Source organism: Hippocampus bargibanti, linkage group LG11 (genome assembly GCF_051943395.1).
Source record: "Hippocampus bargibanti isolate YZ-2025 linkage group LG11, ASM5194339v1, whole genome shotgun sequence".
Classification (NCBI taxonomy): Eukaryota; Metazoa; Chordata; class Actinopteri; order Syngnathiformes; family Syngnathidae; genus Hippocampus; species Hippocampus bargibanti.
The window spans coordinates 11,616,010-11,627,370 of record NC_142744.1 but is presented as its reverse complement, the minus strand read 5'-3'; the positions used below and the strand labels follow the sequence as shown (position 1 = coordinate 11,627,370).

The 11,361-nt window shown below is 41.6% G+C and overlaps 1 protein-coding gene across 1 annotated transcript; it reads left to right on the top strand.

Annotated features, from left to right (window-relative positions):
- Nucleotides 1-499: 499 nt before the first annotated feature.
- On the top strand, nucleotides 500-10,585 carry mcm6 (minichromosome maintenance complex component 6). The gene is made up of 18 exons (XM_089008976.1): nucleotides 500-688; nucleotides 1,101-1,247; nucleotides 1,771-1,881; nucleotides 2,962-3,049; nucleotides 3,118-3,279; nucleotides 3,351-3,516; nucleotides 3,727-3,872; nucleotides 4,542-4,692; nucleotides 4,779-4,920; nucleotides 6,129-6,270; nucleotides 6,589-6,696; nucleotides 7,613-7,768; nucleotides 7,860-7,988; nucleotides 8,062-8,226; nucleotides 8,297-8,420; nucleotides 9,619-9,816; nucleotides 9,923-10,062; nucleotides 10,149-10,585. Exons 1-18 carry the CDS (start codon nucleotides 591-593, stop codon nucleotides 10,257-10,259), a joined length of 2,484 nt encoding a protein of 827 aa, XP_088865102.1. The 5' UTR covers nucleotides 500-590; the 3' UTR covers nucleotides 10,260-10,585.
- Nucleotides 10,586-11,361: the final 776 nt, after the last annotated feature.

Below are 11,361 nucleotides of genomic sequence, written 5' to 3'. Positions count from 1 at the left end.
TAATTTATGTATTAATGGGGGAGGGGACTCTTGGAATCGAACTCACTCGATATGAAAAGTAAATTGCCTCCTCCACTTCAAAACAAATTTGAGGATTTAGGTTGTAAATGCAGGTTATTACTTTTCATCATCAATCTTCCAACGTTTGGTAATATTGGGGGTTTTACTGCCCTCTCGTGGACACATGTGAAACTAAAGTTCTGATAACTTATTACCGTGGTATTTTCAACTGTATTTGCCATAAAATAACAGCGATGAAACAATGATGTTGCATGCACTGTAAATGGAGAAAGAATGTAGAAAATAACACGCGAGCCAAAGTATTTGGCCGAAATTATCTTTCCCTCTACGTCTACGTCTTGGACTCAGAAGGATACGTGACTTCCTGGTTTTCAGAGCAACTTTTGATTGGTTAGAAACGCTGCTATATTTACATTCTAATTCTGATTGGGTGAAAGTGGCGCGCCAAACATCACGTGGTGTAGCTTTCCGCGGGAAACTGCCCAGCTCGGCGGACCTCGTTGTTCGGTACTGCAGTTTGTATTGTTTCGTATTTCGAGTTTTATCCACTCGATTTGGATCACGTCAGCATGGATGTTGCCACAACGACCGCAGAGAATGTCGGGGAGATGGTGAAAGACGATTTGGCAGACAAGTGCCAGAAGTTATTCCAAGCTTTTTTAGAGGAGTAAGTCTAGCAAAACGCTCTCCTGCGCATTTTTTTTTCTCGAATGGGCCGTTCGCTTTAATAATGCATTCAAGTATTAAGCAAAAGTATTCAGCTTCTGACGTGCAGATACTTGTTTAACACACTGGTAAAACAGTTCTATTGACGTATTACTGAACTAACAGTAAAAAAATGGAGTGGAAGATACTAGAAAAAGTAACGAGCCTCTTGGCGGAAGAATTCTTTTCTCGTACAGTATTTGTACTTCACTATTCTCCACTAATGCAATTTATAATAATAATATTATGATTACTTCCTTTCTTTTCTTCTTCCTTTCATAACTTTGCTGGTGTGAAATGTAAATGTATCCACTACGAGACTACTAAAGGCTAATCCAATAAAATAATGATGATGATGATGACGACGTGTACAGGTTCCAGACTGCGGATGGCGAAGTGAAGTATGTCCGTGAGGCAGAGGAACTGATCCGACCTGAGAGGAACACACTGCTAGTTAGCTTCGTTGATTTAGAGGTCTTCAATCAGGAGCTGGCAACCACCATCCAAGAGGAATATTACAGGTAATATAGCATTTGGAATTTGTCATCTTGGATTTGTTTTTGTGGGACACTTGTGGCGGGCCACATTTGGGCTCCCGGGCCTTCACTTTGACACCTGTGGTTTAGCATATTCGTTATTCGAACGTGTATCACTCATGCAAATAGAAACTAATTGGTTTTATGCTATACTATAGGATTTTACATGAACTGCTAGCCAGTAGAATTATCACCGGAGATGTTTTTAAAATGTGTTGTAAATATACAGTGCAATATGTTTCATTTATTAGTTTTACAATTCAGTCCAACTGCGGTGCCAATAAATAACTCAAAGTGTACTTGAGGAGGGCAGAATCACATACATGTTGTAAACCCTACTACAAGAAACACACTTCAACCTATTTGCATACACACGCAGCACCATTTGGCACATTAATATTTTTTTTTTGACTTCTCTTGTGAGAAGCCCAAGTTAAAATCATGATTAAACCCCCATAAAAAACTGTATGCCTATGTGTCAGTAATTTTGAGTGTTTCCTGATTTTAGAGTGTACCCCTTCCTCTGTCGGGCCGTCCGCAACTTTGCGAGGGATCATGGTAACGTTCCTCTCACAAAAGAGTTCTACGTGGCACTTGAAGATCTGCCAACTAGACACAAGTAAGATCCATTCACAGTAGTCTGATATAAGAAAGTGATACCAAACTCAGATGAGATTCCAGAGATGTTCCAGAACCATTATAGCAGAATAGATGCACATTCCAAATGTTCATGAATAGACCAATAAATGTCCCAGTTACCTCCCATCGTTGTTTTTAATAATTCATTCAGCGCCATTGACGGCTGTAGAAGTTATTATTCTTTTCCTGTTGTTGATTGTTTTTTTAACCGTCCTTTCATTGTAAGATTAAAGGACAACCGACGCCCCCGGACAAGTTGTGTCCATAATTTGTAAAATCACTTCAAATGACTTCTACTGAGTGTATTGTACAAAGATTCCACCGAATATAGCTATATTTTACGTTTTAAGGCTCGCACTGAATATTCAGGAAGTTTTGTTTTTGAGTTGGTGACGATACCTATCGTGACGTCAAGGTAGGTATCGTCACTGACCGAGAAAGCGACACATAATGCATTTTGGGTACTTTGTTTGGTATGAAAACTTCGTGTTGATGGCGAAATTACAAGGAAAACACATAAATAACGCGATGGTGAATCGTTGTGTGTTGCACCACGACTACTATTTGATACTAGTTGACACAAATTCCCAGCAGACAAATCAGCCCATTTCCAACGGAGTTTGGGCGCCATTTTGTGCATTTTCTGGGACGCTACATTGCAGTCCTGACGGCTCGAATTGATACACAAGTACTTCTTTAATCGATTGCAAAGATTTATGCGTTCCTCTTCAGAACTATTTGAATCATATTCATAACTGGATGTGTAACAAGAAAGCATCTTCTCCGAATCTGAAGCCATTTTTTTGATTCTCGAGCAATGCAAGACGTCTTGGCGTGACGTCACGAACAAAGGGGCGGAACTTTCTGAAAATGCCCAATTCGCAGCTCAATTTTTTGCAGTTTTAGCACACTTTTTATTGGTGTTTTGCATTTGACTAAAAATATCAGCCTGTGTGTTTTGGGTATTTTAGATGCTATAAAAAAAATTCTGATGTCAGTTAGGAAACAAAAAAATGGTGTCGGTTGTCCTTTAAATGATCAATGTTGCTGTGGATGTCAGAATTCGTGAGCTGTCATCCATGCGCATCGGCACCCTGGTGAGGATCAGCGGTCAGGTTGTGAGGACACACCCCGTCCACCCTGAACTGGTTAGTCATCCACTCGCGTAGTTATGAGCTGTTTTTGTTTCTGGTGGTGACCATCTTGCTGGTTTCAGGTCAGCGGCACCTTCCTGTGCATGGACTGTCAGGCAGTCATCAAAGACGTCCCCCAGCAGTTCAAATACTCGCCGCCCACCATCTGCCGTAACCCAGCCTGCAACAATCGTTCGCGTTTCCACCTCGACACGCACAAATCCAAGTTTATTGACTTCCAGAAGGTAACTTTGAGTTCACGTGGGGCGTTTGAAATATCACCAAGTTATTTGATGATGTCTTTGGGTATTTTCAGGTGCGAATCCAGGAAACCCAGGCGGAACTGCCGCGTGGTTCGATCCCACGTTCCTTGGAGATCGTTTTGAGAGCGGAGGCGGTGGAGACCGCTCAAGCCGGTGATCGATGTGACTTCATCGGCACGCTTATTGTGGTGCCGGATGTTTCACAGCTCAGCACTCCGGGTATGCTTTCAAATTGTCCGTCTCAAATTGTTTGATACAAGACAATACAAAACAATACAGTACAATACATATTGCTTTATATAGCGCTTTAACAACAACAGTTTTATTGACTGTAAAGTGTCATTGATAGTTTAGAAATGCGCTTAGAAATCAAATGTATTATCATTATTATTCTGTGAATCATCTAATTGCGTGTATCCCCTTCCTAAGGTCTGCGAGCTGAGACCAGTACAAGGGTGGGTGGACCTCAGCGCTCCGAGTCAGAAGGTCTGAGGGGATTGAAAGCTTTGGGAGTTCGGGAGTTATCCTACAGATTGGCCTTCTTGGCCTGTAACGTCACGGCCACCAACCCTCGGGTAAGGCTTGAAAACGGCCCAAATTCTTGGTACACTTTTTAAATTTTATTTTACATGTATTAATGGACATCAACAATATTCCCGGCAAACACAAGTGTATCTACCCCGATCAAGGTTGACGCTTCGTACTGATGTCACAACGTTTATTGTGAAACACTTGAACACAGTGAAAACTATAAAGCACATTGAAACAACAACATTACAATAAGTTCGACAAAACATTCAGTCAATAAGGAAATTAATAATGTACCGTGTGCACCTTATTGACCGAAAGTAGATAAACGTTGACGTAGACTTGAGACTTTCGTTACTCTGCTTGTGTCTGCTCTCTCGAGACTTTCGTTCCGTCTGTCTCGGCGTACTCGCTTTTATCTAAAACACGTGACACGGAAACGGAAGTGACAATGACAAACATTATGAATAAAGTATCGAAGACGATTTTTAGAAAAACACTCACATAAAGTTTCGCATAGAAACATTAAACACTTTTACAGAACAACAAGTCTAAATAAATTATATTTTTGTTGTCGTGGCAACCAATGACAAGATACCCGCCAGTTACAACAAGTGACACACATTTGGGCTTTATTGACTTGTGCAGCGGTACCTTGACTTTGTTGATGTTTTGAGTGAGTGCCGGATTGTAAAGATGGCGTTTCCGTTTTACAGTTTGGTGGCACAGAGCTGCGGGAGGAGGAGCAAACGGCAGAGAGCATCAAAAGCCAGATGACCGAGCGAGAGTGGGAGAAGGTGTTTGAGATGAGTCAAGACAAGAACCTGTACCATAACCTGTGCACCAGCCTTTTCCCCACCATTCACGGTGGGCGCCGCCAGCAGTCCTTACCCGAACGAACCGACAATGATTTGTTAAAAACACGTCGTTTAAATGTGACTGTGATCGCGCAGGGAATGACGAAGTGAAGCGCGGCATCCTTCTCATGCTCTTTGGAGGCGTTCCCAAGACCACCATGGAAGGAACCTCACTGAGAGGAGACGTCAACGTCTGTATTGTGGGCGACCCCAGTACTGCTAAGAGCCAGTTTCTCAAGTAGGTGCACAAACAAATTTTGCACAAATCTACAATCTCCCGGTTTCGAATATTTTTAAAATAGCGTTTTCTAGTACACTTGTTTACTCACTAATATCCACGTCTAGCCCTGCCTCTTAAAGCCACCTATCAATGGCCCATACTAGAGGTGTCCAAACTTTTTGCAAAGGGGGCCCAGATTTGGTGTCTTGAAAATGTAGGAGGGGGGCAACCTTGACCGACATTCTTTACATATAGCAGCAGCCCATTCCAGCCCACTCACTCCAGTGCCAGCGTTTTTTGTTATTTTCACTCAAATTCCAGGACCCACAGAATATTGAGTTTGAGGACTTCATAAATATTCAATGCCACATAATAAACCTTGGACGCTCTTCTTTCATCAGAAAAAAAATGTTAATTCCTTAATTATATGGGTCTGGAGTTGTATGAGCTTGAAATAGGGGCGGCTATACAAAATAAACCGCAATACATATTGATTTACTTTTTCTAACGCTTTAGCAATAGCTGAAGCTGGAACAAAGCGCTAACATGGAAAAAATGGAAATGCTGCCCCCTCGCAGAAAGGAAAAAACATTGCCAGAGATCTGGCCAGCACTTTATTGGCACCCCCGTAAGAAAAACCAAAACCACAACAAATTCGGGAATGGCGCTCTATGTCATATTTTCAATTCCCAAATACATTTAGGATTGGTTGTTAATTTCAATACATTTCAGTGAGCCATTATGTTTGCTTTTTTATTTTAATTTCAACTATGTTAAGCTTGTATTTTGGTACGCTTGATTCATGCGTATCAAAATTGAATTGACAATTGAAATTGAATTGAATTCACTTGAAGTGGTTTCACAAATTATGGATGCAACTTGTCCGTTGTTTTTTATTGGCGTTTTGCATTTGACTAAAAATATCATACTGCGTGTTTTGGGTATTTTAGATGCTATAAAACGTTTTTCTGACGTCAGTTAGGAAACAAAAAATGGTGTCGTTCTTCTTTAATGACTCATATACTAATGTGTTGTTCCTAACTGAGCCTCTAGAGGGCAGCAGTTGGCACACGCAGGTAACAGCGCTACTGCCCAATGTATTAATTCTACATGCAGGCCAGGCGTTATTGATTTTATGAAAATTGACCACAGGCTGCATTTGGCCCCCGGACCAGACTTCGGACATGTCCGGCAGAGATGACACGCTTGCATTTGTGTGTTTCTAGGCACGTGGAAGAGTTCAGCCCACGAGCCGTGTACACCAGCGGCAAAGCAAGCACGGCTGCAGGTCTGACTGCCGCCGTCGTCCGAGATGAAGAATCCCACGAGTTTGTCATTGAGGCCGGAGCGTTGATGCTGGCTGACAACGTGAGTTTCTCACTTTGCGGCACTATTTCTTGTCTCCGACATCACAATGCTGGATTTCGCCTTCTTGTGTGTATCTGAGAACGTACGGGATTTTCTCTGTGATCTTACACTGCAGTGTTTGACATGATAATTGATTATGTCAGGTTGTTTGAAGAGAAGATGACAGATCTGTATCGTATTTTCACAACCGTAAGACGACCAAAAGCCTTCTTTTTCTTCAAAAGTTGACCCTGCGCCTTATAGGCCTTATACGCTGGAAAATACGGCAGTCTTCCTGAATGTAAATACTACCTCACCTTTATTTTATTAATTTTGAAGGGCGTTTGCTGCATTGATGAGTTTGACAAGATGGACCTCAAAGATCAAGTGGCCATTCATGAGGCGATGGAGCAACAGACCATCAGCATCACCAAGGCGGGAGTCAAGGTGAGAGCGTCCGGAAGTCAAAGCAGGATTTGAAAATATGATGATAAATTTAATTTGGGTAAAGGATACGAATGCTAATTATCTAATTGTTCCAATATTGGCTCTTTTAAAATCAGCTACTTTTTATTTTTATTTAATAGTATTTAATTTAAATTTTTATTTGCATTGTCTTTTTCTGTCATTTATTTTGTTGTAATTTTGTTTCATTTATATTTTAGGTGTATTTTTATTGTCTTTTATTTTTCTTTTATTTGTAATTTAATTTGTTGATATTTTTATTTTATGTTTTTTTATTTTTATTTCATTAGATTTTTTTAAACATTGACTCCCCCTCTCCACCCGAAAAAAATTGCAAAAAAGACCAATTAGTTGTTTTTATAAAGGGATGAAAAATGCTTACTCATCACAGTGAATTATTACCCGTGCACATAATTTTTTTTGTGCGGATTACTAGTTCAGTGAACTCTTTGTTTGTTGTTTCTCCAATGAATGTTTCAATTGGCGTAAAGTTATTTTGAAGCAAGAATCATGGAAATCGACATGGTTTTCTTTTGTGAACCGCATAAAATGATGTGGCGGGCCGGATCTGGTGTCTGGGCCACGACTTTGGCACCTGTGTGGTAAACAGTCAAACGGTCTGACAGTAATTCATATCCCTGTTATTTTAAGTTCTTTATAGATTTTAAATTGTGAACCATTCAAAATGTTATAGATTTTCTTTGATTTCCTTGGCAAGTTTCCCAACTCCTTGCCGTCTGTCTTCACTTGTTTTGGAAATTCACTGGAAATTTTCCACCCGTTTGCAAGCTAAAGCGCGGCAGACACTGAGTGTGTACTCTCACGCCATTGAGCTTATTGGGCGCCGTTTGTAAACTGACAAAAAAATGGATGTTGGCATTCCGATTTGGTCTTCCAGGCCACGCTGAACGCTCGCACATCCATCCTCGCTGCCGCCAACCCCGTCAACGGACGCTACGACCGCAGCAAAAGTCTGAAGCAGAACGTCAACCTGACCGCCCCCATCATGAGCCGCTTCGACCTCTTCTTCGTTCTGGTGGACGACTGCAATGAGGTCGCTGTGGTTGACTTTCTTGCCCGGATTGACCTTCTGACCTTCCCGCGACGTCCCGGTGAATTGGAAATGTCTCTGTGTCCCTTTGCAGGTGACGGATTACGCCATCGCCCGCCGCATCGTCGATCTTCACTCGCGAGTGGAGGAATCGGTGGACCGGCTGTACTCGTTGGATGAAATCCGGAGATACCTGCTGTTTGCCAGGCAGTTCAAACCCAAAGTGCGTCGCCCGAATGGCGCAGTTTGCCGAGCGAGCGGAGGTTTTTTTTATGAGCAAATGTCCCTCTGGACAGATTTCCGGCGAATCCCAGGAGTTCATCGTCGAGCAGTACAAGCGGCTACGGCAGCGCGACGGCTCGGGCGGCGTCACCAAGTCGGCCTGGAGGATAACCGTGCGGCAGTTGGAGAGCATGATCCGACTTTCGGAGGGCATGGCCAGGATGCACTGCTGCGATGAGGTGCGTCCCAAAAGAAAGTAACCAAACCCAGACGCGGTTTCGCTTGAAAGTATGACAATCACAAATTCAGGTGCAGCCCAAACACGTGAAGGAAGCCTTCCGTCTTTTGAATAAGTCCATTATCCGAGTGGAAACGCCCGACATCAACCTGGAGCAAGATGACCAACAGGAAGAGGAGGAGCTTCCGGGGGAAGGTACGGACGGACGCCATTCGTGGAGAATTACCGTATTTTCTGGGTCATATGGCGCCCCGCCCAAAGAATGGTGTATTTTCAAACTTTTTCCATATGTAAGGCGCACTGGATTATAAAGCGTACTATCAATGAAGAGGCTGGTGTTACCTTATGCACCCGTTAGCTGCGTGAAAGGGAATGTCAACAAAACAGTCCAATTTCACCATCATTTTACTTTTTTTTAATGTCAGACACAAAAATGGAAATTGCAGAATATTATAATGTGTGATATTTTCTCCATTTTTATGGGCTCAAAAATATTCCATAATATTGATCAGAGTTGATCACAATACCATAATAAATATAATTTTCCGAAAGTACCGATCTTCCTTCTTTCAAACGTTTATGTTCCTCAGAGATTTTCATGGAATATTTTGGCCATACATTTTTCAGAAATAACCTTTTTTTTTCTTAAGACACGAAATGCAAAATACAGAAAATTTTCCATTTCTATTCATTCTAATCAAAAACGGAAAATGGTGGCCAAATTGTAGAAAAAAATCCCACTTTGCAAAGTATGAGATTATTATTATCATGCTCAGGGTCATCTTTTGAAGAAAGTGAAAGCTTTTGGGTGCGCCTTATACACGGAGTAATACGGTACTTTGCTCTCCCATCATATTGAAAATCGAGTACAAGTGTCAAGTTCTCGTATCGGATATCATTGGAGTGACCTTGATCATGGAATCCATTCTTTGTTTGCTCTCGATTCCCGCCGTCTTGGATTTTATCGTATTTTCCAGAGCATAAGGCGCACCCCCAATGAATGGTGCCCTTTCAAACTTTTTTCATATATAAGGCATACTGGACTATAAGGCGCTCCTTCAACAAATGAAAAAAAGTTTCCCAAATATGATATATAAATATATAAAAATGTTTTCCAACTATAAGGCACACCACATACTAAGGCGCTACAGTAGAGGCTGGGGTTACGCACTGCTTCTTCTACGGAGGGAAATGGAGTCAGTGGCTTCTGACAGTAGTTGCGAGACCTGTATATGACTTCACATATAAGGCGCAGGGTCATCTTTTGAAGAAAATCAAGGCTTTCAGGTGTGCCTTATTACCCAGAAAATACGGTAATATTAAATCAGCAGATTGGATTCCCCCACGGTGTTGTTTATAACAGAAACCTTTATTTGAATCACATCCAATGCAGGAAACATCCCGAACGGCGTGAATGGCGAGGTCAACGGAATAAACGGTCACGTCGACAATCACGCCGACGGTCTCGTCAACGGCGTGAACGGCCACGCCGAAGCCGCCAGTCAGCCCAAAGCGTCCCTGCGTCTGTCTTTTGCCGAGTACCAGCGCATCTCCAATTTGCTGGTCCTGCATCTACGCAGATCAGAAGAAGGTATCTTGCTCCTCACCCCAAATTTCAATGCGTTCAAGTGGTGGCAAAGATTCGACATGGGGGCGAGCTCAACAATCAATTTTGCTTCGCGTGATCTTGTCTGTAGCCGAGGAAGAGGAGGAACTGAAGAAAAACGCTGTGGTCAATTGGTACTTGAAGGAGATTGAGTCCGAGATCGACTCGGAGGAGGAGCTCATCAACAAGAAGGGCCTAATCGAGAAGGTCATCCACAGGCTGGTGCATTTTGTGAGTTGAGCCGCCGTACGGGGGGAAATTTCTGACTGGCTGGTCCGTCTCCATCTCTTCATCCAGCGTGTTTTTGATTTCCACAGGATCACATCCTCATTGAGCTGTCTCAGTCCGGCCTGAAGGGCTCAGAGCCCGCAAGCGCAGAAGAAGAGGTGGTTCTGGTTGTCAATCCCAACTACATTCTTGAAGACTGAACTCCTCTTTGACTTCCTGGAGCTTCGTTTCCGGCAGAAAAGTTACAATAATACATAGTTTGTAACCCGAGTGTTTAATATAGGCTCATATGTCAGACCACAGAACCTTTGTACGAAGATTTGATTGTGCTCTTCATGAAAAAAAGGTTTATTTGTCACATTTGATGTAAATATGCTGTTCATCCAAGACACCTGTACTGCATTATGCATCATGTTCTCACTGATATAATTATTTTCATGTGCTATTATTTTTTAGTAACTAGTATTTTCACTTGTGCTGCTAGAATACAATGTGGGTGAAGTAAATAAAAGAATAATGGCCTTCACTTACTGTATAGAATTTTCTGTCTGATTATGGTAATGCTTATTATCATTTGGACGCCTGTTAAGATGAACCACATCTGAAGCGCTCTGATTTATGTATGCAGATGTATTTCAAACTAAACTTCACATAGAGACAATTTTGACTCCCGCAATGTTGAAATAATAATAATAAAATACATTTCATTTATTAGCGCCTTTCAAAACTCAAGGACACTCTACAGTCACAGGATATTTTTTTCTGCGGGTTAGCAGCGGCATTATTTCAGCACGCAAGTTGCTTAGGAACTTAAACAAATAGTGTCAGGGTCGAGACTCAACCCTGACACTCATACAAGAAGCACAACAGAAATAATTGTCCTTGCATCCATTAAACAATTTCTCACCTTAAATCATGAACATATTCAGCTTCATTAAACAAAATTGTTTGAGGAAGGTAACTCGCTTTTAATTTCAAAATAAATAGTTAAAAAGTTGTATTGTTTATGTGACATTTTGCAATTTTAAATGGTGACTGAATAAAATTGTAGAAATTGTTACATACTGAAGGAAATAGATACATTCATTTAGCCATATTAAACATTGCTGCAGTAAGTTTGATCTATAAATATTAGTTGTATTAAGTTCATCTTGTCTACTTGATATCTAATTTAAAACAGATTCTTTACTTACAGACAGTATATAGTAGGTGTTCAAATACCTGACATGTTTCGGCGTCTACTTCCGCCTTCGACAGTGTCATGGACACAGAAATAGACGCCGAAACATGTCAGGTATTTGA

Excerpts from the sequence above, each read along its gene's own strand:
- mcm6 (XM_089008976.1), top strand. The coding sequence starts at position 591 with ATGGATGTTGCCACAACGACCGCAGAGAATGTCGGGGAGATGGTGAAA. Across the intron at positions 3,050-3,117 it reads ACCCCGTCCACCCTGAACTG|GTCAGCGGCACCTTCCTGTG; the intron begins GTTAGTCATCCA and ends TGCTGGTTTCAG. Across the intron at positions 10,063-10,148 it reads TCCACAGGCTGGTGCATTTT|GATCACATCCTCATTGAGCT; the intron begins GTGAGTTGAGCC and ends TGATTTCCACAG.